At 40.9% G+C, this 26717-nt stretch overlaps 2 protein-coding genes and 1 pseudogene across 4 annotated transcripts in view; 1 reads left to right on the forward strand and 2 right to left on the reverse strand.

Moving 5' to 3' along the window:
* The window catches only part of PPP2R3C (protein phosphatase 2 regulatory subunit B''gamma), a 29577-nt gene extending 11840 nt beyond the window's left edge, over window positions 1–17737 (reverse strand). The window contains exons 1-6 of the mRNA XM_084874870.1: window positions 17602–17737; window positions 11592–11719; window positions 9479–9583; window positions 8811–8923; window positions 7914–8011; window positions 6727–6797 (exon numbers count right to left, since the gene is read on the reverse strand). Of these exons, the coding sequence (XP_084730996.1) occupies window positions 6727–6797; window positions 7914–8011; window positions 8811–8923; window positions 9479–9583; window positions 11592–11719; window positions 17602–17659 (573 nt within the window). The 5' untranslated portion in view covers window positions 17660–17737. The remainder of the gene's footprint in view (window positions 1–6726; window positions 6798–7913; window positions 8012–8810; window positions 8924–9478; window positions 9584–11591; window positions 11720–17601) is intronic.
* Window positions 14196–17544, reverse strand: LOC311617960 (solute carrier family 25 member 33-like; annotated as a pseudogene). Its single transcript has one exon. The product of its transcript is annotated as a solute carrier family 25 member 33-like (transcript).
* Window positions 17738–18166: 429 nt separating the features above from the next.
* Window positions 18167–26717, forward strand: part of PRORP (protein only RNase P catalytic subunit) — a 103444-nt gene continuing 94893 nt past the window's right edge. The window contains exons 1-4 of one of the 2 annotated variants that reach the window (XM_084874728.1): window positions 18167–18280; window positions 18634–19909; window positions 22088–22135; window positions 22598–22730. In XM_084874728.1, coding sequence (XP_084730854.1) covers window positions 18927–19909; window positions 22088–22135; window positions 22598–22730 — 1164 coding nt within the window. In that variant the 5' untranslated portion in view covers window positions 18167–18280; window positions 18634–18926. The other variant, XM_084874727.1, reaches the window with a different exon arrangement.

Consider the following 26717-nt stretch of genomic DNA (forward strand, 5'->3'; position numbering starts at 1 on the left):
GAAAGATGAAAACAAAATAAAACTTTTAAGTATTAAAAATACCTTGTTTTTTTCATTAGGAACTGGATTATAATATCAGTCCTAGAAATTGTTTAACATTAATATTAATTCATAACTAGCTTAGTAGTTTGTATTAAATTTGTTCTTACTAATTTAGTTATTTAAATTTTAACATACTCTTGAATAGGTGATACATTCTACATAGTTCCAAATTCAAAAGGAACAAGAGTATTCATTGAAAAGTTTCCTTCTCACCTATTTCCTCTCCTCATAGATAAGCTACATTATCAGCTTCTAAAGTATCTTTCCAAAGACAACCAACTGATGAATATACTAGCAAATACATATACAGTGTATGTATATTTCCTTTCCTCTCTAACACAGAATATCAAAGCATACCATGCAAATTCTTCTGTATTTTGCTTTTATCACTTAACACTATACTTTGCAGTCATTCCACATTGGCTCTCAAAGAGCTTCTATTAAAAAAAAAAAAAAAAAAAAAAAAAAAAGCTATGGTACTCTGACCAGTGGGTTAGTCGGTTGGAGCATCGTCCTGTACACCAAAAGGTTGAGTTTAATTCCCAGTCAGGGCACAAACCTAGGTCGCGGGTTCAACCCCCGATCAGGGTGCATACAGGAGGCAACTGATGTTTCTCTCTCTTTTCCTCTCTTTAAGTCAAAAATATATCCTTGGGTGAGGATTAAAAAATATTTCAGATGTACCATAATCTATTTAGTCTTCTATGGATGGGCATTTAGGTTATTTCTAACCTTCTGCCACACTAAAAACAATACTATAGTGGCTAAGAGAATTTTTTCATTCATAAATATGGAAGAATAAGCTACACTAACAAAAAATATGTAAACTGACCATCATTTCGAGGCACCACCAGCCAATCAGGAGCGAGTATGCAAATTAACTAGACAAAGAAGGTGACAGCCCCACCCCCCAGCTGCTCTGGGCCTCTGGGTAGCACCCATGCAGGCGCGGTCCTGCGGGCAGAACAGGATGCCTGCTATGAGGGGGAAGGTGGGCGGCGGAGGGAGCTAAGGAACAGTGCTCTGGCTGGAGTGAAGACTGAAGGCGGTGGCCAGCGCAAAGGCCTGAGTCCCGGGTGCCAGAGGAAAACCGGTGCTTGCAGCCAAGAGAAGGAAGGCCTATCGCACAAATCTTCGTTCAACAGGCCTCTGGTAGGATATAATTTCTGTAAGTGGATTGCTGTTTCAAAACATGCACATTTATGATTTTGATAGATATTGGTAAACGGCTCAACCCTCCATAAAGGCCATATCCATTTTATACTCCCAACACCAATGGGAGGTTATAGTAACAGTGCCCAAATTGTGCCCCAGGATTGCTACACTGAACTCACAGGGATGCAGCAGGATAGGATATTTTAGCAACATTGTCAGACCCTGCATGAGCTACTGCTCAGGGGAGTTCACATTTTCAACATGAATTTTAAATTTATATTCCTTTTTATTACATCAATCTTAGCAATCTAGGTTCTGGATGGTCGCTGTAATAAAGCAAGTGCCACACGAAAATCAGTGTGAGAGAGGAACTGAAGATGACTGTGCCAAATCTAATTCACAGGTTGAGTAGCTGTACAGTGCCCCCTAGGCACACACATTCCATTAGTAATTGCTCTTTAATAATGAAGTAAAAATACGTTTTTTTAACTTAAGTGTACGTATTATTCTTTTTTTTTTTTTTTTTTATAAATATATATTATTGATTTTTCTTACAGAGAGGAAAGGAGAGAGATAGAGAGCTAGAAATGTCGATGAGAGAGAAACATTGACCAGCTGCCTCTTGCACACCCCCTAACTGGGGATGTGCCCGCAACCAATGTACATGCCCTTGACCGGAATCTAACCTGGGACCTTTCAGTCCGCAGACCAATGCTCTACCGATGAGCCAAACCGGTTTCAAGTGTATTATTCTTTACAAAAGACTAATGGAATTAAATTTATGAATGCTTTTATTGTTCAGAACTGATTAATAAATGGAACTTAGTTTTTAGGCATTTCTTTTGGTAAAGAAGTTCTATGATGAATCTACTGAGACAAAAAGTACTGAAAACTGAAAAGGTTTGGGAAACCATGGCCTATTTTACATTCCTGCATTATAAGCATTATCAAATTTATTTTTTAAAATATTTTTTTTTTACTGAATTTGAGAGAGAAAGGAAGGTAGAGGGAAAAAGAAAAACATGGATGTGAGAGCAAAACACCAACCATCTGTCTCTTGCACACTTTGACCAGGGATTGAGTTTACAACCTGGGCATGTGTCCTGACTGGGAATTCATCCTGCAACCTCTAGGTGCATAGGACAATGCTCAATCAACTGAGCCACTCCAGCCAAGATATTATCAAACCTTTTGATCTAAGCTAATCTGATGGGTGAAAGATGACATTTTAATGTAGATCTATTTGACATTTATCTTATTATGTGAACTTGATTTTTTTCTGATTAAGAAGTACTTGTATTTCCCTTTGCCCAGTTGTGCATTGACTCAGCAGCCATTTTCTTCTGATTTCTTAAGAGCTTTTTATACATTAGAATAATTGGCCATTTGTGACTGAGTTTCAAGTATATTTTCCCAGTTAGTCTTCTTTTAGCTTTATTATAGTCTACGGATTTTTAAAATATTTAGCTGAATTTATTGTTTTTTAGAGTTCAGTGTTTTGTCACACTTAGACTTTCCTATTCCAAGATTCTACATTTAAAAGCCTCTCATAGTTTTTTACATTTACTTTAACAATTTTGTTAATTTTATGTTAGCCATTGTAAAGGATGTTCTAGTTGATCAGAGATACTTTATATTTAAGTTGTAGAACAGATGGCATCTCAAACTTGGTTTGTCCGAAATGGGACTCTTATCCCCAACTCTGGCCCTAACCCTTTTTCTCTATTCCAGCAACCATTCAAACTAAAAATTTAAGGCTCATCTTTGGTTCCTGCCTCATTTTTACCAAGGATCCTATCTCTTACCCTCAATATTGAATCCCGTAGCAAATTTTGGGATGAGTGTATGTCTAAAATATATATTAAATTAATTCATTATTGGAAAAAATCCATCACACTGATCGTGACCATTATCATCTCTTACCTGGACTACTACAGTAGCTTAAACATGCCTTCTTTCATTCTATCCTTACATCCCATTCTACACACACCCTCAGTGATGTTTTAAAATGTAAATCAATCATATTCTGACAGTTTCACCTTAAAACTTCTAATGACATCCCATTAGTCTGAAATAAAATTCTAACTCCTTATCATGGCCCTAAAAGGTCCTATCTGTGGCCCCTGCCTAGTTTTCCAACATCAACTCCTATCACTCTAACTATTTTGCTCATATGTTCTAGCCATACTGGCTTCCTTCAGTTTCTAAACAGATCAGGTTTAACTTTGCCTTGGGGACACTGACCCTACTGTTTCCCCTTTACTACATTTTTGTAAGGTTCTTTCTTTCTCATCTTTCGCAGCTAAAATTCAATCACTAGTTCAAAAAGGCACCCCTTTCATCTTATCTAAAATAGCCCTCCTCAATCTCAATCATACTTTCCCATTCTCTATATTCTCACCATAGAACTTGTCATTATTTGAAATTATTTTGCTTGTAATTTAGTGTCTGCCTCCCTACTCTGCTAGAAAAAAGCTCCGTAAGAGTAAGGCTTGGCATAGTCCTTAGAACACCTCTGGCCAGTTATTCAGTGGTTAGAGCATCAGCCTGCAGACGAGGGTCCTGAGTTTGATTCCCGGTCAAGGGCAAGGACTTTGGTTGTGGGTCCGCACCCCACCCCCGATCAGGGTGTGTGAAGGATGCAGCCAGTCCATGTGTCTCTCAGATCGATGTTTTTCTCTCTTTCTTTCCCCTCCTCCTCCCTCCCTTACACTCTCTCTAAAAGTCAATGGAAAAAACATCCTCAGGTGAGGATAAAAAAAAAGAGTAGTACCTGGCACAAATTAGGTGTTTGTCAAGTACTTATTAAATAAGATTTAGTAAGTGAATGAAAGTATGCCCAAACTACTCAAATTTCAGATATTGGTTCTGGAAACTACTGTCTTTTAAGTGAAAACACATGATCTGGTTTCAAAAGGCAAAGTGCCCAGGGTAGGAGAAATATTTCTTTTCTTTGAGAGAAGGGAAAATTACTCCCTTTTAAACACAACTACAGAAATGTACTATTGTTTTTTCTCTCTCCCTTCATTTTTGTTTCAATTTTTGTATCCATTCCTGGAAAGGGGCAAGCAAAAGGTAATGTGTCTTTAAAAAAAAGACCACATAAAACCCAATGTATTCTTATTGATCATCAGAGAAGGAGGAATAGAGAGGAAGAGAGGGTGAGGGGAGAAAGGAGAGAGAAAGAGAAGAGAGAAGAGAGAAGAGAGAGGAGGGAGAGAAACATCAATGTGTCACACCCAATCAGGGATTGATCTTGCAACCTGGATGTGTGCCCTGACTGGGAACCAAACCTTTGACCTTCTGCAGCAGTATTTGGTGCATGGGACAATATTCAATCAACTACTGAACATACTGGTCAGGGCAAGGAAGTGTGTCTTGTAAAAAACTAACTGCTGACAAGAATTATTAAAGCTATAGAAGTAATCTAGTATCTGATCTGAGAAAACATCAACAGGTAGCTAATATGTCTTTCTTGCTAGAGAGAGATGGATAAAAGCAAGAACCTTTTTAAAAAATCATTATTTTTTAATCCTCACCTGAAGATATGTTTTTATTGATTTTAAAGAGAGAGGGGGAGAGAAAAACATCGATGTGAGAGAGAAATATTGTTCAGTTGCCTCCTGCACGTGCCCCAAACTGGATATCAAACCTCCAGCATTTTGGTGTATGGTTCGTTGCTCCAACCAACTGATCCACCCAGTCAGGGCAAAACAAGAACCTTTTATTGTCAGGTTGATCTGAATCTTAAAGTTAAGAACTGTACTGTGTCCCTAGCAAGGTTTTTGTGTTTTTTATTATTTATTGACTAGAGGCCTGGTGCATGAAAATTCATGCACTGAAAAGGGAGCCCTCAGCCCGGCCTGCCCCCTCTCACAACCCGGGAGCCCTCAGGGGTGGTGATCAGGGGAAGGCAATGCTCCATCACACTTCTGCTGCCGATATCACTGGCAGCACAAATCTCAGCCGGCCCTGTTACCTGAGCTTTGGGTGGCCCTGGGGGGATGGGAAGCTGTCATCTAAGGCTTACCTGAACCTTGGGCTGGCCCTGGGCAGCTGGGCAGCCGCCACCTGAGGCTTTCCTGTGCCTTCGGCCAGCCGTGGGCAGCTGGGGGGGTTGAGGGGACTGGGCACCACCATCTCTGAGGGTGGGGCAGTCAATTAGCATAATATTTCCTCCTTATTTGCTGTGGGTGCCACCATCTTTGAGGATGGGCAGTCAATTAGCATATTCCCTCCTTATTGGCTGTGGGCCCCATCATCTTTGTGATACATAGTGAGGGTCAATTAGCATATTCCTTCTTTATTAAATAGGATTTTTAGAGAGAGAGGAAGGGTGAGGGAGAGAGAAACATAGGCTGCCTCCCACACGTGCCCTCACCATGAATTGAGCTTGCAACCCAGCCATGTGCCCTGACCAGGAATCGAACCGGCAACCTTTCAGTGCATGGGATAATGCCCAAATAACTGAGCCACACTGGCCAGGACCCCAGAAAGGTTTTTAAGTGTAAATGTTCAGTATGAGCTAACATTCTATCTACAGAAATCTGTATAAAACAGACAGTAAAAAATTATAACAGGAAATAAACTATAACAGGAAATATGTCTTAAAATTTAATATTTGAATATTTATTTAAGCAATTGATTAACCTGTTTCATATTTATGTTTACCTCCCTGCCCCTTTCCCCAACAGCCCTAAAAAGCACTCTATATTTGGTGGGAAAAGCCTGAGAGCTAAAATGAAGCATGACCATATAATTTAGATTCCTGCACTCAGAAGAAGCAAAGCCATTTAGATGATGAGACTATAATTCTCTATTGATAACTTGGCCTAACTACATTAATACCTAGTGGTATTAATTACCAAACAGCCTCTTGGTAACTGACGTTATAATCCAAACCTATTGGCTGGAAAACAGTCACATTATTTTTCTTGTATATATTTCCTTTAAGAGGAAAAATTCCTAGCTTTCACATTTTAAAACAGTCATACACTGATAACACTCATGAATAATCACAAGTTTTTCACTGTTTTTTCAATGGTTTTTAATCCTATTAAAGCACTACATTCTTATTTTCTCCTATAAAAAACTTTTTCTTAAAGGACTAGAGAAAATAATCTAAAAATGAATTTTTGGCCAAAACCGGTTTGGCTCAGTGGTAGAGTGTTGGTCTGCGGACTAAAGGGTCCCAGGTTCGATTCTGGTCAAGGGCATGTACATTGATTGCGGGCACATCCCCGGTAGGAGGTGTGCAAGAGGCAGCTGGTCGATGTTTCTCTGTCATGGACATTTCTAACTCTCTCTCCCTCTCCCTTCCTCTCTGTAAAAAATCAATAAAATATATTTTTTTAAAAATGAATTTTTGTGGTCAATATACATTTAAAAGTTTTTTAGTAACATGTTATTTGTAAAAACAAAAACAGAGATACAAACAAAAAAAGAACCATCTGTAATTCCAACACCCAGTGGTAACCACTCTTAACATTTTCATGTCTATCGCGGTTGTTAAAGTAAATTAATACTTACGGATTCTCGGAGATATCCTTGTCCTGCAACATCATATAAACTGAGTCCGATTCTTGTTTGATGAAGCCAAACTGACAATAAACAAGGAAATGAAATGTAATTACTAAGTGCTATCCTTTAGAACATATATGGACAAAAGGAGATAAAGAGCTAGATTAGAGGGACAAGCTAATATCTTCATGAATATCTTTATTCTCACACATATTACTTATTTGTTAACTCTAAATTTGTTCCAAACAAAACAAACCTACCATAGAATTAATGGCAGATATCAACGGCAGATTCTGCAATGCCTAAAGTGATAATAAAGTCGATGCCCTTGAGGATATTGTTCTTATTAAACTTGTCATTCCACCAAACAGGGACAGTGAGTGTAATGTTATGCTTTTAATAAGCTGTTTTCATTTTACTGAGGTTATTTACTGCCACCAATTATTAAAGGTGATATACATAAGACTTGAAAGATCATTATGGAACTTACAGGAATCATACAACTCCAGTTGTTTGGTAAAAATTCCTTGAAACTCATACTACAGTTGTGAGTTTGAAACCATCTTCTCAGGCAGCTCAACCCATAATGTGTTAGTGAAATAAAATTACCAGTGAATTAAAATGATTTCAAATCACCACATATTAAAACTCTTGGTTCGTGCCGAGACCGGTTTGGCTCAATGGATAGAGCGTCGGCTTGGGGACTGAAGGGTCCCGGGTTCGATTCCGGTCAAGAGCATGTACCTTGGTTGCGGGCATATCCCCAGTAGGGGGTGTGCAAGAGGCAGCTGATTGATGACTCTCTCTCATCGATGTTTCTAACTCTCTATCTCTCTCCATTCCTCTCTGTACAAAATCAATAAAATATATTAAAAATAAATAAATAAATAAATAAATAAATAAAACTCTTGGTTCGCCTTTTGATATATCTAGATAGCTAGTATCTTTAGGATGTGAGGTTTTTGTTTTGTTTCTCTTTTTATAACAATAAACTCAAATTTATGGCAGAAAATCTCAGCTCTAGTAAGTTCTAGGAGAGAATCATACTAAGAAAAAAAATCTTGTTTAAAAGACAAGAAATTCTGCTATTCAAATTTACTAAGAGAGTATTTTCACATGGGAGGGATACTCTAAAAGCATGGACCAAAATCCTACTTGATTCACAGACAGTGAGAGAACAATAAAAATGAAATCACCTTTTCTCATGACGTAATTAAAGAACTGCATGATGGAAATTCTTCCATAAGAATCTGTATGAAGGAGTTTAGCAAAGACTTTTGCTGTGAAAAATTGCCTAAGGAAAGGAAATAAGGGTTAAAATCATCTGCTAACATAAAAATTACTTCTATGTAAATTATCAAACAGCAGCAATGAAAAATCAAAGTGGTGAAAAAAGAGAATTATAGCTCAAAAATATTGTCCTACTTCTTTACATTCTCATCTTAAGAATGAAGGCCTATAGTGTTATAAGTCATATTTATTTGAATAAATTCATACCAATATAATTTTTACTAAATAATTTTTTAAACTTCATTAAGAACTATTTTAATAACATTGACTCAAATTGTAATACCACTGGCTTAAATTTTCATCAACATTTGAGGCATTTAAAATGCTTAATGAAATATGTTCTTTTATTAAATACTACAGGCCCGGTGCATGATATTCGTGCACGGGTGTGGTCCCAGGCCTGGCTGGCAATCAAAACGCAAGCGTCTGGTGTGAAGGGCAGGTCCCAGCTGACCTCTGGGCCCCTGTGCGCCCCCTCCGCCTGTCACTGGGCCCTGCCTGGCTCCCTCAGTGCCTGGGAGCCACTGCTGGTCAAAGTCTGCAGGACAATTGGGCCCCCACTGGCACCCGCCTTGGCCTGGCGCCACCAGCTCACCTGCTCCACCATCCTGCTGTGGTCCCTCTCTCGTCAGGGCCCACTGGGGCTGGCAGCGCCTCCACTGCCGCCCCGTCAGCACGGCCGATGCCCGCCATGTTCTGTGATACCCCCCAGTGATCAGCGCACGTCATGGCGAGCGGTCGAATTCCCGGTCGAGGGGACAGTTTGCCTATTAGGCTTTTATTATATAGGATATTATTCTTACTTGCACTTCGGTCCAGCTTTCTCACCAACTTTCAAAAAATTTTCATAATTAATCATTGCTTCCTCTCCAATCATAGGTGGTGTCTGGTGCTTGTCCAGCAAAAACCATAAGTTCTTAGGAAAATTGCAAAAATGGAGATGTTATAGTTAACAGAACAAAACTTAAAAGCAGTTAAATATGTTATTTACATTAAAATGATAGTTTGATAGTAGAGTTACTATTAAGATGAATCTCATCCCCTATTATTCTTCTGATTAATAACAATAAAAATAGACAAATACATTGCCTCCTTAACCTACATAACTATATACTGTGATATTGTTATGCCTACTTTACAGACGAGTATTAAAGCACAAAAATGTTAAGTACATTGCCCAAGATCACAGAGCAGGGCTGGGGTTTGAACCCCTGAAGTTTGACTCTATAGTTGGGGTTTCTTAACTTTATCCATTAGAATCACGTAGGGGCTTTAAAAAACAAAACTATCCTTGGGAGATAGGCCCACACAAGCTCTGCTGCTGTTTCCGGAGGGAGCCATCTCTCCAGAGCTTGTCTTTCACCCACTCTGCAGGCCCCTCTCCATAAGACAGTCCTGAGATCCTGTCTGATGTAAGTAGTGCAAATATGAAGTGGCTAACATCCAAAGCAAGCTTTTATTCCATTCTTACCTGTAATTCTTCATTATCTAACAGTTCTCTGCTTTTTCTTTGCAGAAAGACAGCTCTGGATTCCTCTCTTAATTTCTGTAGTAAGACTTCATCTTCAGCTGGCAGCTAAAAATACATTGTAGTGAATTCCTATATTTAAATTCTAGACTCTTGGATTAAGTAAAATGTTTAAGAGCTCATAAAATAATTGTGTATTATACTCAATAATTAGTTTTTGTATTTCCATTTTGCTTAATTTCAAATCATTATTCATTTAAAAATTTCAAATCATTATTCATTTAGCCTGGCAGGTGTGGCTCAGTGGCTGAGCACTGACCTATGAACCAGGAGGTCACAGTTGGATTCCAAGGCACAGCCTGGGCTTATAATTGCAATGTGTACGTCTTAATCTCTCTATCTTTTTCACCCAGCCCCCATCCCTCCTCCTATCTGGCAACCATCAATTTGTTCTCTGTATGTAAATTGCTTTCTTATGTTTTAACCTGTAAACCTCTGCATATACTTCTTTACAATTTTGGCACAAAGAAACAAATAAATAAGAATAACCCTTCAAGCATTCCATTCTTTTTTTTTTTCTTTTTTAAATATATTTTATTGATTTTTTTACAGAGAGAAAGGGAGAGAGATAGAGAGCTAGAAACGTCGATGAGAGAGAACCATCGACCAGCTGCCTCTTGCACACCCTGTACCAGGGATGTGCCCGCAACCAACGTACATGCCCTTGACCGGAATCGAACCTGGGACCTTTCAGTCCACAGACTGAATTATTATACTCAATAATTAGTTTTTGTATTTCCATTTTGCTTAATTTCAAATCATTATTCATTTAAAAATTTCAAATCATTATTCATTTAGCCTGGCAGGTGTGGCTCAGTGGTTGAGCTCTATCGCTGAGCCAAACCAGTTTTGGCAAGCATTCCATTCTTAACCTATTTTTCAGTTTAACCTTGAACAAAACATTTTATACCTTACAACATAAGTAAAAAACAAAGTTAAAAATTGTGATCAACCCTGGCCTGTGTTACTAGTGGTTATAGAGTAGGCCCTCATACCTAAGGGTCACAGGATCGATTCCAGTCAAGGGCACGTATGTAGGCTGCAGGTTTGATTCCCAGACCGTTGGGGTGAGTGTGGGAGTCAACCAATAGATGTGTCCCTCTACACATCGCTGTTTCTGTTTCTCTCTCTCTCTCTGCCCCGCCCCCACCTCTACCCCCCCTCTCATCCTCCCTCCCTCCCTTCTACTCTCTAACAGAATTGGAAAAAATATCCTTGGGTAAGGATTAAAATATATACAATATATCAGTCAAGTAATCCTAAATCTTACAAAAAGCCTGACAACACAATCTAACAGAATATCCATTACTAATATCCTTAATTAGGAAGAAAAAGCCTGTAACTCAGTAAGAGGGGGGCAATTAACAACTATGTGATCTTATCCAATTTACATGGAATCTCAGGATTTTGTCAGCTCCAGAATAAGATCAACTAGAATGAAATAATAAATATATAAAATTTAAGATATAATCATTGCCCAGCTGACGTGGCTCAGTGGTTGAGCATTGACCTATGAACCAGAAAATCATGGTTTGATTCCTTGTCAAGGCACATGCCCAGTTTGTAGGCTTGATCCCCTGTATGGGGCATGCAGAATGCAGCTGATCAATGATTCTCTCTCATCATTGATATTTCTATTTCTCCCTCTCCCTTCTCCCTTCCTTCTGAAATCTATAAAAACATATTAAAAAAAAAAAAAAAGATATAACCTGCCCTAGCCAGTTTGGCTTGGTGGCTACATAGTTGGCCTGTGGAACAAAGGGTCCAGAATTCTGGTCAAGGGCACCTTGGTTGCAAGGCTCCTCCCCAGGCCAGGTCCTGCTGGGGAATGTGCAGGAGGCAACCAATTGATATGTTTCTCTCACATCGATGTTTCTCTCTCTTCCATTCTCTCTAAAAGATCAAAGGAAAAATATTCTCGGGTAAGGATTAACAAAAAAATAAAATAAAAAATAAAAAAGGATATAACCCTCTATTTATAAAATATTCTTATTCCATTTTAAAAATTGCATTTTATTTATAAACTCTGCAACACATTTGCTTAGATACCACTTACCCTATAATAAAACCGGGGAATGGTCTTATAGAATTCATTTGTGTTTTTTCTACCTCCTTTCCATTTAGAGTAGAATTTGGTAAATAAATCCATTTCTTCATCTTTTAATTCTTGTTCACTTTTTTTTTCTGTTAACAAAATAGATTCAGGGGGGAAAACACTTTTACAATCAAATAATACTTTTCTCAAGTCATCTACCGTGTTTCCCCGAAAATAAGACATCCTCCGAAAATAAGACCTACTTACAGGTTTCCTTCTGAGTGAAATATAAGGCATCCCCCCGAATAAAGCTCCCCCCCCCCCCCCCCAGGCTAAACATGAGAGATTTGGTCCACTGATTCTGAAAGAAATGGAGTCACAAGAAATTCACCAGGAAATTCAGGAATTGGATTGTTATGATGATGTTCCAGAAGATGATGACATGATTGTCATTGAATAAATGAGTAAATTCTTGATACTGTAGGATTCACAGTTTGGTTTGTGTTGGCAACTACCGTACTACCGTACCGTATACAGGTAATAAATTTCCTTTATTTTCATTTAACAATAAATGTGTACCGTATTCTTCTTCATGGAAAAATAAGACATTCCCTGAAAAATAAGACCTAGCGCATCTTTGGGAGCAAAAATTAATATAAGACACTGTCTTATTTTCGGGGAAACAGGCTAGTATAGTCTAATTATAGTGCAAAAATGGTCTTCACAGTTGTGCTTAGACACTAAACATATTAACTTTCTTGAAATATCAAGACTCACTGTCTTTCACTGAAATGGCCTCTCCTACATATTCACTCTCCATTGCTCCCGCTACTATTTTTTTATTTTTTATCACTATACTTGTTTCTTCCTCAAGCCATTGTCTCTCTTATAGACCTACTGGAGGCCTGGTGCACGAAATTCGTGCATGGGTGGGGTCCCTAGGCCTGGCCAGGGACCAGGGCCGGTCAGGTTCCCCACCTCCCTGCTCCTCTCCTCCCAGCCTATCGCCCTCCGCCTCCCCTCACTGCCCAGGTCTGCCACCACCCCTTCTCCCCCCTGGATCCCCGTCCCAACCTGGGGCCTGGCCCTGACTGGGTAATCGGGACCTGCCAACCCAGGGGAGGGACTGGGAGGTTGGACAGCAGGCCCCATTGGCGATTGGGACCTGTGGGCTGGGGGTAGCTCCTGTATTGAGCGTCTGCTCCCTGGTGGTCAGTGCGTGTCATAGTGACTGCTCATTCTGGTAGTTCCGTCATTCCATCATAATGATCACTTAGGCTTTTTTTATATATATATAGTTGGCATGTTCCTAATTCATTCAATTAAAAGTATTTATTAAGCACCTACTACACATTGAACCCTATATTAGTCACTGATGCTAGGGTGCTGAGAAAACAGGCACAGGCCTTGACCCCATGAAGTTTCAGCTTTATAATCACTCTTCTTCCGAAAACCCTTTCCTCTGAAGCTCACATATCCAGATACTATTACTCTCCAACCTCTCCACCAGCCTGCTGCTGGCAGGTAGCTGTCGTTTAGCCATTCCTCAATTGTTTGTGGATCATGATAACTGGTCATAACGCTCTTCACCTCAATCATCCTGCAATCATCGAGGAAGAACAGACACGTGGGTGACTCAACTGTGAAGGCTTTTGCTTTCACCTCTACTGTGTCACTCAGTTCTATGGCAAGACTACAGATCTTATCTGCTCTTCTAAAATTTTAAACTCTGGTACTCTCAAATAATTTTTCTCTCCTGGTTACTCAAAACCTCACTACCATAATACCTGCACTTTAGCCTCACTGATGCCTCCAATTCTATTATCTATTTTCTCAAAAGTTTATTTTCCTCTTTCTGGTCTCATTTCCTTCCTCTGAACACCTCTTATGCCTGCATATCTGCCATGTTAATTTTTACCCTTGGACTAATCTTAACATCTCATTTGTTTACCATGGCTTAATACCTTTGGAGAAAACTGTATAATTTTGGTCCCACAAATTTATTTCATGGAACTAATTAGTAAGTCAGCTTTTCAAAACACCAGGACACATTTTATTTGCCCTTGATGTTCTCTTGCTGATTCCTCTTGTTGACCGACTGCTCCAAACTGTCATTACATTCCTCAAACCCACTCTGTATTCACCATCAACAGATGTCAATCTCTCCCAGTTTGTATTGGATATCCATAAACATCTAAATGAAGTGGGAGGGCAGGAAGGTATCAAATCTGTGCCTTCTTCTTCCTGCCCGTTTTAAGGGAAGAGGTTATCTCCTCTCTCATCCAAGGCTAACCTCTCATTTCACCGAGGGTTGTTCCATCACTTATTCTTTCCTTCTTCCTCCCTCCCATTGAGCTATCTTCAATTCCTTCATCTTTACTGGCTTTTCTTTAATTTACAAACACAGAGGTTTCTTCCATCTCCTCACCCGCCAAAACTCCTTCCTTTTATCTACTACCACACATAACTCCTTCCTTTCTCATACTATTTTTCAAAAAGAAAGCCTACACTGGCCATCTTTGCTTTTGTATCTCTCACCCCTTCTTTACGCAATCCTGCTTCTACTCTTACCAACCTACAGAAACTGTAGATTTTCTTGCCAGGACGACCAATGACCTAATTGCTTATTTATTTTTTAAATTATTTTTATTGGGTTGACATTGTCCAATAAGATCATATCGGTTTCAAGTGTACATTTAAAAATAATTAAATAGCATGATTTAATTTACTTGCTGCTGAATCCTGAATCCTCTTAAAAACACACACACAACAAAAGTTAAAATTAACCATTCACGTTAATGAATTTAAACCTTCCAGAAAACATGAATCCAAAAGAAAATGTCCAAGGTGAGCGAGCCACATATTTAATGGCCTTTCCTGTATCGGCCTCGTACTTTCTAAACATCAATGGGGGGGGGGGTATCTTTATCGAGTTTTGCAGTTTTATTCTTCCGGTGCATAATGTTCGGCCTGTTACTGAGGACTGTCTTCCAACAGGTACACAATCAGCTCATAGGTGGACATAACAATGGCCGTGTTGGGGATCTGCCGGATGAGCTGGGCAGAATCCTCGATAGAAGGCAAGGTAGCCTTCTTCCCGGAAGACCAGCCGAGCGGTCTGGACAAAGGTCTTGCACTTGGTGCCCTCCTCCCGCAGCCGCGTCCTTATCACTTCGTGTGCATAGGCGATACAAAAGGCACATCCCTTAGACACAGCAGCAGCTGCCATAAGTCCAAAAAAGCTTGCGGAATTCTCAGTCCCGTTTGCGGAGGGGCTGAACGGAGCGTCCTTCAGATACTTCTTCAGGCTTTCATAAATGCGAAGCAGATGACAGTTTCTGAGATCCCCGCGTACGAGGCGGTTAATCCCCGGTAGAAGCCGCGAATGCCTTCCGTCTGATAGACGTGGCGCGCACACTGGAGCGTGTTCATCTGCTTACAACCACGCACCTTCCGTTCTAGCTGCATCCGGGTTTTAACCATCTATATAGGATTCATTAGGGAATTTGTGATAAAAGCTGCAGAGCCAGCTGAGAAAATGTGCACAATATTGCTGTTAGGCACGAAAATGCCATTGAACCGCTCTTTGGCTCTGGAGTAGCATGCAAAGTACACAGCCCTTGACAGTGCAACTCCAACCAAATTTAGACCCAAGCCCCTAAAAGTGACTTTGGTCCCTCCTTCTCTAAGATTGACTTCAGAACCTGGAGAAGTCCAAGCGTCACTGACGTTGGTCTCACCACTCCAGCGCCATCAATGGCCCAGGTGAACCTGAGGGTAATAGACTGTCCGCAGAGCTAACTTCGAAGACTGCAGCCTTGTCTGAATGACTTCGAGGGGACAAGTGAAAATAGCATCAACCATGCCCCGCACCCGCCGGCGAAGAGGTGGAGCAGCGGCGAAGAGGTGGAGCAGCGTGTTCTCCTTCTGCTGAGAGCTGGTCGCCATGGCTGCGCTGGTGCCGGCTCGAAGGATGCGCGAGGCGGCCCGCTCCGCTGGCCCCGCTGCTCTCAGGCGCCCGCGCAGTCCCCATGAGGCGCGTCCCCACGACCCGCTCCCTCGGCCCGCGCACTCCGCGGCGAGGCCGCCGGCCCTTCACCCGCCACAAGTGTACATTTCTGATACATAATCCGTATTACCCAAAGTCATATCATCTTCTATGCCCGTAAGCTTGGCCCCTTTACCCTTCACTGCCCCTCCACTCTGTTGCTTAGTTTAATGGATACATCTGTTCTTGGTTTCTCTGTTAAATTTGATATTATTGAGTCTAACCTTTCCTTGGCTTTTCTGAGACCATGCTGTTGATTCTCCTATGTTTTGGACGTTTCTTCTTTTTTTTGTTTTTTCTTTTTCCTCTATCATTTCACCTTTTATAGATTTAACTTCTAAGTCCCAAACCTATGTCACTTCAATGTTAAGTTGTTGGGGAGAAGAGGAAGAAAAAGCATACTGAGAAGGAATGACTGGTGAGGCAGGAGGAAAAATAAGAGTGTATGTCTACTAGAAACTAAAAAAAGAAAGTATGTGTAGGATGAAGATATAAGGGAACAGAGAAATAGCTGGAGTTAAGAGTCTCTAAGATGAGAGAAATACCATGTTCATATGCTGCTGAGAATGACTGAGAAAGAAAACCCAAGAATGCAGAAGAGAGTGGATATATCCTTGAGTAGTAGGCAAAAATGGGACCTATCTATTATAGCACACCAAGGAAGCAAACAGTCTTAAACAGAAGTTGTACAACCTGTATGATTTACTTATTTTTATCATCTCTTCTGATGCTAAAGTGTAAGTTCTACAAGAACAAGGGTTTTTGTGCGTTGTGTTTGCTGTGGCCTGGAAGAGTAGTAATTAGCATGTTAACAAACATGCAATGGAGTGGGTTTTATGCCGGCACAAGTACAGGTAACTTCTTCAGAAAGTTTTCCTGTAAAGCGTGGCTAAAGATGGAGGGGAATATGAGAGCAAATTATTATTTTTTTTTAAGATGAGGACTATTACGGCATGTTTGTTGGAACTGATGGAAATGATCCGGCAGAGAAGGAAAATTGGATGACACATGAGAGAGAGGATACAGCCAGAGTGAAGTCAGTGAAAAGAAAGGGGACACGATCCAGTGTGGAGTGGAGGTAGGGACTGTCTCCAGCAGGGCCCCATGTGTAACCAGAGCGGGGGCGGTGACAGGCATGGTAAGTGGGAACAGGTGAGGTGCTTTGATTGCTTCTACTCTCCAATATTTACACAGACAAGTTCAGCAGCTGAGGATACAATTTTACCTATATGTTCCCCAAAATTCTATTGATAGTTTAGCACTTCTTAGTTGGGATTCAGGAATCTGTATTTTAACAACTCCACCAGGTGATTCTCATCATGAGAGAAGTTTGGGAAACACTGATCTAGGGAAATAGGGAAGAAATGTAAACGAATGACTGAAACACTTACTTGCCGTTAGTGGACAAGAACTGAAAGGGAGACAGTGTGCCCTCGTTCCGTTTTCCCTAAGGCGACCAGACGTCCCGATTTTTAACAGTTTGTCCCGCGGCGTTTTTAAAACACTTTGTTCAAAAGCGGGACTGTCCCGCCAGAAGTGGGTCGCCTGGTCACCTTAGTTTTCCCCAGCGCTTTCAGCTGCCTTGGGTGCGGGTGTGAAATAGGAAGGGGTTTTCAACAGGGTGGTCAACAAGCAAGAGGGAAGGATGGGCAAAGGGACAAAGAAAAATTGAGTATGTATGACATTTAAGTGGATTAGGAGGGAAGGGAAAAGTGATAGTCAAAAGGCGGCAGGACCAATGGTGGGACCCAAGAGTTGTTGGAACCGGGGTTCTCATTCCTCCTCCATCTGTGAGCTCCCCGGCCCGCAAATCCTTCCTCGGGGGTGTGGGCCAAACCCGCCCGGGCCTCGGACCCACATCCCACTCCGCCCGCTTTCCCGGGAGAGTTTTCCCGGCGGCTCCCGGCGCGGCTCCTCCCACCCAGCCCCCCCCTCTGGGAGGTGAGGCCGGCGCTCTCCGCGGACCGCCCTCCCCAAACTCACTGCTGGGGCCGTTGCTGGGCGTCGCCAGCCGCCGGCGAAGGACTTCCTTCCAGTCCATGGCTGACTCCCGCGCTGCAGCTCCAGCATTTGCTAACCGCTCCCCTCGCCACCAGCTCAGACCTCAGCCGGCGGCCGGCCTCCCGGAGGCTGCGGAGGCCGCTCGGCCGCCATCTTGGGCGCGGGCGGAAGTGGGCCACGGAGGCAAAACGGTGAACGTGGTCAGTGCGGAGAAAGCGGTCACACCGATAGCGGGGAGAGGAGAGCAGGCGGGAGAAAAGACGGAAAATGACGTCCTCCAGGCAGCTTCCCAAGGCCACGGCGCCCGATGGCGAAGGCGCAGGAGAGGGACGCCCGCACTTGGATTTCCTCTGGCGCGACGGCACCACGTGACCCAGGAGTCCTTGGACGCTTCCGGGAAGCGTTTTCTCCACAATTTCTTTTTATTGTTCCTTGAGAATATATGGAGGCCCTAATAGTTACCCTAAATGTAGCAGACGCCTTGACTAACCCCGCCCCCCCAAGGCTCCCTCTGCCAATAAAAGCTTCAAAATCGCCTTCCTCTCGCCGCCCGGCCCGCGTCCAGCTCAGCCGCGCCCCGCGGCGGGGCCCGCGCGGTGCATTGTGGGCGCGGTAGTTTCCGCCGCGGCTATGGTTGCGTCCGTACAGCGTGCGTGCTCCGGTGAGTGGTTGAATGAAGTGAACTTGTTTGTGACTGATCTGTGCGCCGTAGGCAGAGCCCTTTGTGGCCCGTCCTCCCTCCCTTCCCTGAGTGTTGGCCCGGCCTCTCCCCTCCTCCCCCAGCCCATTCCCTGGCCTGACGAGTCCGGCGGTCTGGAGACGGTGGTTCTGCGGGGCAGGCCGCTAGCCTGGCTTTGGCCGCTGCCCTTGCTGGTGGGGCTGGGCCTCCGGGTCACGATATTCGACTTGACGCCTCGCCTGCAGCAAGGCATCCAGGGCATCCTATCCCTTCTCAGGGACAGCTGTGATTCTCGGGAGTCAAACTGGTTCGTCCTCCTTGTGTTTTTTCCTTAGGTTCGCGGACTGGACTGTAACAAGGCACCAGCGATTCCTGCTCTGACTCTGTGATTGCGGCAGACGTCGGATGTCCCCGGATCAGTATTGCTCAAGGGAGAAAACTCATAAGACTTCATTGCTATTAAGTAACCGCAAAAGCAGAGCCTTGGTTTTTTTTGTGAGAAATTGAAAATCGTCTTTTAAAAAGTTGCGTTTCGACTCGTCCTCTTCCCCTCCCTCCCCCCCACATTCGTGCATTATGCGGTAGAAGTAAGGGCTTTTTCTTCACCATCTGCTGATCTCCCTGCACAATGAATTTCTGTTTCACTACTATTAGAAGCGTTCCTAAGCTTTGGAAAAACAACCCATATCTTGGAGTCGGCCCAGGACACTCTTACAACTCTTTCTTTCTGAAAGATGGTTATGGCATCAGGAACCAACAGAAGTTGTTTTCTCTTAAAACAGTGTCTCCACAAAATACCAAAGCAATAAACCTGACTGCCAAGGCCAGATATCGCAGAAAGGAAGATGAGGGCAGTAATAAAGTTTCTTCTGAGTTTCCTCACCTTTTTGCAGCTGGAGCAGCTAAGAAAAGATCTCAAATGAATCTTCATAATCAAGATCTTGCCTTGTCACCTGAGAGAAACATTGTTCAGCTCCCAAGCAAACCTTTGAATTCAGAGCAGTGGGATAAACTTAAAGAAGATTTCAAAGGAAAAGCTAATTTTGAAGATTGGATCATTATACAGATGATTAACTACAATAGCTCTATAGATGTGGCCAAATCTTTGCTGGCCTGGGCAGCTGCAAAAAATAATGGTATTGTAAGCTATAATTTGCTGGTCAAGTATTTGTGTCTCTGTGTCTTTCATAAGCAGACATCAGAAGTTTTTGATGTCTATGAAATCTTAAAAGCCAGATACAAGACTTTAGAAACTTCAGCAAGCACTCTTCTCATCCGAGGATTAATCCATTCAGACAGATGGAGAGAGGCTTTGGTGCTGTTAGAAGACATCAAAAAAGTCATGACCCCTTCAAAAAAGAATTATGGTGACTGTATCCAGGGAGCCCTCCTTCATCAAGATGTAGACATAGCTTGGAATTTGTTTCAGGAATTGTTAGGTCATGATCTTATTCCTATGATGGAAACTTTGAAAGCCTTCTTTGATTTTGGAAAAGACATAAAAGATGATCAGTATTCAAAGAAACTGCTAGACATTCTTTTGTATCTAAGAAATAATCAGCTATATCCTGAGGAATCATTTGTTCACAGTATAAAAACATGGTTTGAGAGGTAATTTTGATTTTTCCTTTTCTGTATGTTTTTATTTTAATACCTATATTGCTGCCTTTTTTTTATTGGTTGCTGAGATTATTCCAATTTATAGTACCTTTCCCATCTCTTAAGATATGTTTCCCTTTAAGACAAAGTCTTCCTTCTCTAAAAAAAGCAGCATAGACAAATTGTGTTAATCTCTACTCATCACATAAAAGGGAAATGATAGAGAATTTGTAGTTTTTATGTGTTTTCCTATTTAGAAGGATCACTTATTTTGTTTTCTGAAGTATCTGGCAAGATGTAAGTACTTATAAATAGCACTTGTGCCTGGAGTTCATAGTATTTCATCAACTTGGATAGTTAAGAGTTGAGGGGGAGATCCTTATCAACTCTGATATGTAAGCATTAGCATGAACAATCTTCATCCTTGCATTCATTTTAGATCTTCCTATCATTAAACTGCTCTCTCCAAAGCTCTCCAATGACTTTCCTTTGCTTTTTTTTTTTTTTTATGTTACTGGCTTTGTGCCTTTTTATTGCTTCAGTCTTTAACTTTATTTCTTCACCATTAATTTGCTTCAGGCTATTTCCCAAAATTTTATTCTTTTTCTCTCATTTTCCCTCCCTCTTTTTCTATTATGTATCATCAGAGCTTTGAAGTGGTAATCAAGCTGAATTATATTTTTTGTTTGTTTGTTAATCCTAACTCAAGGATATTCCTTTATTGATTTTTTTTAGAGAGTAGAAGGGATTGACAGAGAGAGAGAGAAACATCGATGTGAGGAAGACAAATCGATTGGGCTTGGTGGATCAAGCCAGCAACCACGGTACCATAATCAAACTCTCAGCACTTTCAGTTTGAGTCTATCCCCTGAGCCAAACTTTCTAGGGCTGAATTATCTTATTTAATAAACTTATTGAATATCAACAGAAGCACTAGAATGTGGAAAATTTTTGCAATGATTTTAGATTTTATTCTGTTATCAAGAGTGTTTGTCTAGGAGTGGAATTTTAGAACGGTAACTGCCAAAACAGTGAGAAAAGAAGATTGGAGAGGGATTAAAATTGAAAACAAATATGTTTGGAGGCAATTATAGGTTTGAATGAGAGATTATAAGATTCTGAATTAAGAACTGAAGAGAAAGCAATAGAATTAATAGATTCGTAGTATATGTAAAAGGAAAGAAGAAATGGTAAGTTGAACAAATAAGCATTTTGAATACCACTAATTAGGATAGCCACCAAGGATATTTTGTGAGACAAGATCTTTTATGGCATTCACAATTGGGAATGCAATACATGTCAGTTAAATAATAGTAGTAGCTTTGGCTAGAGTGGCTCAGTTGATTGAGTGTTGTTCCATGTACCAAAAAGGTTGCTGGTTCGATTCCTGGTCAGGGCACATGCCCAGGCCGTGGGTTCCATCCCTGGTCAGAGTGAGTACATGAGGCAACCAATTGATGTTTCTCTCGCTCTCTCTCCTTTCTCTAAAATAAATAAAAACATTTTTAAAAAAAATAATAGTGGCATAAGAAAGTATAAAAGAAATTCCTGTATCATGGGCAGGAATAATCTCTGGCAGCTTTATGGAGAAGGTTAGAGTTTAGTTTAATTAAGAGATTACACTATTAAGCCGAAACCGGTTTGGCTCAGTGGTAGAGTGTCGGTCTGCACACTGAAAGGTCCCGGGTTCGATTCCGGCCAACGGCATATACATTGGTTGCGGAACATCCCCGGTAGGGGGTGTGCAAGAGGCAGCTGGTTGATGTTTCTCTCTCATCGACGTTTCTAGCTCTCTATCTCTCTCCCTTCCTCTCTGTAAAAAATCAAATAAAATATATTAAAAAAAATACATTCATGTTGAATAAATGTTATTTTTTTTAAAAAAAGAGATTACACTATTAATATCAGCTGCTTTCTGTACAGGTCCTGTGAAGGTAGATTTAGACTTGAAGATGAGGGTCACATGAGGGAAGTTAAGGGTAGAAGGAGATCCAGAGTAGGGGAGGGGTATCATAAGCTTCTTGGCCCAATTACAGTATATCAACCACTCTTCTAATTAAACCTCTAGGGAAATAGTCTGAACTTTTAAGAGTTCTTGCCTATCTAGTTTCTAAACTTTGTATTCAGTAGGTATCTGAACTGATGATTTGGTTTTGCAGTCTTTATTTATTTATTTATTTATTTATTTAGCGTTCCTGGAGAACAATGGAAAGGACAATTTACCACAATCCAGAAAAAGTAAGGCCGATGTTTTATTTTTAACTTGTTTGATTCGGGTTTAATAGGTTGTTTTGCTACTGTTTAAAACCTTTTAATTCCTGAATGTCTTAGAGATAAAATAATTAAGAGTTAGAGTTCCCAAGATAAAAGCCATGTTTTGCATAGTCGGTGCTCAAAGTGTTTTTCCTCGGTCCTGTGAGCCCTTGTGAAGCATCAGAGATGTTTTCTCCTAGTTGTATTTTAGGAATAACTTGTAAAACTATCTGGATGCCCAGCAGTCTACTCTTTTGTGTTTTCTGGCATACTAATGCGTGATATTACCAGGTGTACAAAAAAAAAAATCATATAATGCATGTGATTATCATAAAGGCTATATATTTTTTTAAAATTATCTTTCAATTTCCTCATGTCTTAGAATTATTTATTTTTTAAAAAGTCCTTTTCCAGGACACTATTTAACACAAACAGTTGTAATTACAGTGGTCAATGTTCGGGCTGTGGAAAAACCATAGAGTCTATTCACTTGAGTGCAGAAGAATATGAGCTCCTGAAGAGAAAAATCCTGAGCGATGTGATAGACGGAGGTGACCAATACAAAAAGACAACACCCCAGGTGAGTCTGGACCAGGTTTTATTGCATTCTTGGTGTCTAGAGCAGGGGATGGCAATTTTTTTCTCTAAAAGGACACATAGTAAATACTTTAAGCTTTGTGGGTCATATAGTCCCTTTTGCAACTTTTCTACCCTGCTGTTGTAGTGAAAACAGCTATAGACAATACATAAATGAATGAGCATGGCTGTGTTTCAGTAATAATTGCATTTATGAAAATAAGCAGTAGATTGGGTTTTATTTATTTTTTAATGCAAAGAGAAGCAGTAGACTGGATTTGTCCTACTGGCCATAGTTGCCAGCCTTTATGAGAGATTGCTTTAGAATTTCATGGAACAATTGGGTCAGACTATTATCCATCTATTAAAGTCAGTCCTATTTTATCTGGGCACAAGTGCACTTAAGCCAAAAAGATGATGCTTATTCTTTAAATGCTTCCAGAAAACTGTGTTCAGTAAACTCCCATGAAAGTATTATGGTTTCTCACAACTTTTTTAGTCAAGAGAGTTTAAGATGACAAAGTTACCTCCCAAGTTTTCTTAGTATTGAATTTGATTCTCTGAATTATTTTCAATAGCTTTATTTTGCTAGTCTTCAGGGCTTTATGCTGGTTTACCGAGATTAAGTAGATGTAAAATGCTTTTATTTTGAGGAAAAGCTGCCCATCATCTCGATGAATGCTTTTTCTTTTTTTCTTTTTTTTAAAATATATTTTATTTATTTTTTACAGACAGGAAGGGAGAGAGATAGAGAGTTAGAAACATCGATGAGAGAGAGTCATCGATCAGTTGCCTCTTGCACACCCCCTACTGGGGATATGCCCGCAACCAAGGTACATGCCCTTGACAGGAATCGAACCCGGGACCCTTCAGTCTCCAAGCCGTCACTCTATCCATTGAGCCAAACCGGTTTCGGCATCAATGAATGCTTTTTCTTCAAAGTACTAAATAAAAACAAGAAGTGAAAATTGTTCTGCCTTCCTACCTTGACTTAAAGTGTCAGATCATATATTTTTATTGATTTCAGAAAGGAAGGGAGAGGGAGAGAGAGATAGAAACATCAGTGATGCTGCCTCCTGCACACCCCACACTGGGGATCGAGCCTGCAACCCAGGCATGTGCCCTGACTGGGAATCAAACCATGACCTTCTGGTTCATAGGTTGATGCTCAACCATGGAGCCACACTGGCTGGGCATAAAATGTCAGATAATGCCCCTAGATTATATGAAAAGCTTTAGTCCTCAGAATAAAGTCAGTATCTGGTTCATAAAAAATCTCCATTTTATGGAATACTTTTCAGCTGACTTTATTGATAAAATCATAGTTAACATCAAGTGATGTTACTTTACATAGATTATTTTTTTTTTTAATATATATTTTATTGATTTTTTTACAGAGAGGAAGGAGAGAGGGATAGAGAGTTAGAAACATCATGAGAGAGAGACATCGATCAGCTGCCTCTTGTACACCCCCTACTGGGGATGTGCCCGCAACCAAGGTACATGCCCTTGACCGGAATCGAACCTGGGACCTTTCAGTCTGCAGGCCGACGCTCTATCCACTGAGCCAAACTGGATTCGGCTACATCGATTATTTTTTAATATTTATTTATTAAAATAAATCTTTATTATTCAGATTATTACAGGTGTTCTTCTTTTTTTTCTCCCTCCCGCATATCCCTCCTCCACCTGATTCCCCACCTCATTCCATGCCCTTACCCCTCTGCCACTATCTTCATCCATAGGTGTAAGACTTTTGTCCAATCTCTTCCCACACCCCTCAGACCCCTTTCCCCCTGAGAATTCTCAGTCCCCTTCCTTTCTAGGTCCCTAATTCCATTATATTTACCAATCCATTCTGTTCTTCAGACTTTTTATTCACTTGATTTTTAGATTCACTTGTTGGCAGGTATGTATTTGATGTCTTTTTGTTGTTCATAATTTTTATTTTTATCTTTTTCTTCTTCCTCTCCTTAAAGAATACCCTTCAGTATTTCATGTAATCCTGGTTTGATGGTTATGAACTCGTTTAGCTTTTTCTTGACTGTGAAGCTCTTTATCTGACCTTCAATTCTGAATGATAGTTTTGCTGGGCAGAGTAATCTTGGTTGTAGGTCTTGCTATTCATCACTTTGAATATTTCTTGCCACTCCCTTCTGGCCTGCATAGTTTCTGTTGAGAAATCAGCTGACAATCGGATGGGTGCTCCTTGTAGGTAACTAACTGTTTTTCTCTTGCTGCTTGTAAGATTCTCTCTTTGTCTTTTGCCCTTGGCATTTTAATTATGATGTGTCTTGATGTGGTCCTCATTGGATTCCTTTTGTTTGGGGTTCTGTGCGCTTCCTGGACTTATAAGTCTATTTCTTTCACCAGGTGGGGGAAGTTTTCTGTCATTATTTCTTCAAGTAGATTGTCAATATCTTGCTCTCTCTATTCTTCTGGCACTCGCATAATTTGGATGTTGGTACACTTGAGGTTATTCCAGAGGCTCCTTACACTATCTTCATATTTTGGATTCTTTTTTATTTTTATTTTTTCTGTTAAGTGTTTTTTGCTTCTTTGTATTTCAAATCTTTGACTTGATTCTTGCGATCCTCTAGTCTGCTGTTGGATCTCTGTATGTTATAATAAAGATTTATTAAAATCTTTATTATAACATAAAGATTTTATTTTATTTCAATTAGTGTATGCTTAATTTCTGATTGGTCCTTTTTTTCATATCCTTGAGGGTCTCACTAAATTTCTTGGAGGTTTCTAGAAGATTCTTGAGTAAACTTATAATTGTGGTTTTTAACTCTATATCCACTATTTTGTTTTCCTCCCTTTCTTTCATTTGTGAACATGTTTCTTTGTCTCTGCATTTTGGTTGCTTTCCTGTGTTGATATAGTGGCTTGTATGCTAGGTGTCTTATAGGGCCCAGTGGCTCAGCCTCCCTAATTACCTGTGTTGAACACTTTTGGTGCACCCCTTTGTGGGCTGTGTGCACAGTCTTGTTATAGTTAAGCCTTGATTGTTGTTGGTATCACTGGGAGGAATTGACCTGCAGGTCAACTGGCTATGAGGACCAGCTGTGTCTACAATGGGAGAACTTCTGTGCTGAAGATACCCTTATGGGGCAAGACTTGCTTCAGTGGGGCTTTGGTGCTCACTGAGTCTGCCCCTTCAATGTGTCGCTTATAGATGTTTAGAATTGTAATGTGGTGTGGTCTCACACTGACCCCTGACTCTTGGCTCTTAGATCTCCAAGGAGTTGCAAAGTCAGCCCCTGCCTGATGCCAACCAGCAGGAGCTACAGAGAAATCTGCTGATTCCTCCTCTTTATTTGGGGTTTGGAATAGATGAGGCCCAGCTTTGAACCAATGCAGGCTGCTATTGCAGGGCCTTAGGCTTTCCTTTGGACTCTTTGGAGCTCTCTCACTCAGATGCAGTTTCTTAGGTTTTAGGTTATAAGAACCTAAACAGGCCATTCTTATGCAAAAGCTGCTGCACACAGTATGGGTGGGGTTGTAAATTGGGTGGTGTGGGGTCTCAGGGAATCACCAGGGTGGAGCAAACAGCAATGGCTGCCAGTCCATACTGCCCTGAGATAAGAAAAGTATCTATGGTTAAAGAACAGTGAATTGGGTCAGGGTTTTGTAGTATTGCTGAGGCAGAAGGGGCAGGGATTAATCCAGAGCACTTCTGGTGGGTTGAAGTAAAGCCAACTCTTTTTCTGAGACTAGAGGGAAGGAATCAAGGATAGTGGATAAATTAAGTACATAGGTGTAGCAAAGCGTTGAAGCATTTATTCAGACCTCTAGTTTTTCTGAGGGCAAATCAATTATTTGAAAATGAGAGAAAGTATGATAGTCTAAGGGAGCTTGAGAGTTTGAAGCCTTGGAAGATTGGATTATTAGTGAGAGGATTGGGCCAAGTATTGCTGTGTGGTGTGGAAACCCCAACTGAGGCCGGAGAGCATTGTTTTCTAAGCCATATCCAGCAGTCCTGAGC

The sequence above is a fragment of the Pipistrellus hanaki genome (assembly GCF_964339955.1).
Source record: "Pipistrellus hanaki genome assembly, chromosome: 1".
Classification (NCBI taxonomy): Eukaryota; Metazoa; Chordata; class Mammalia; order Chiroptera; family Vespertilionidae; genus Pipistrellus; species Pipistrellus hanaki.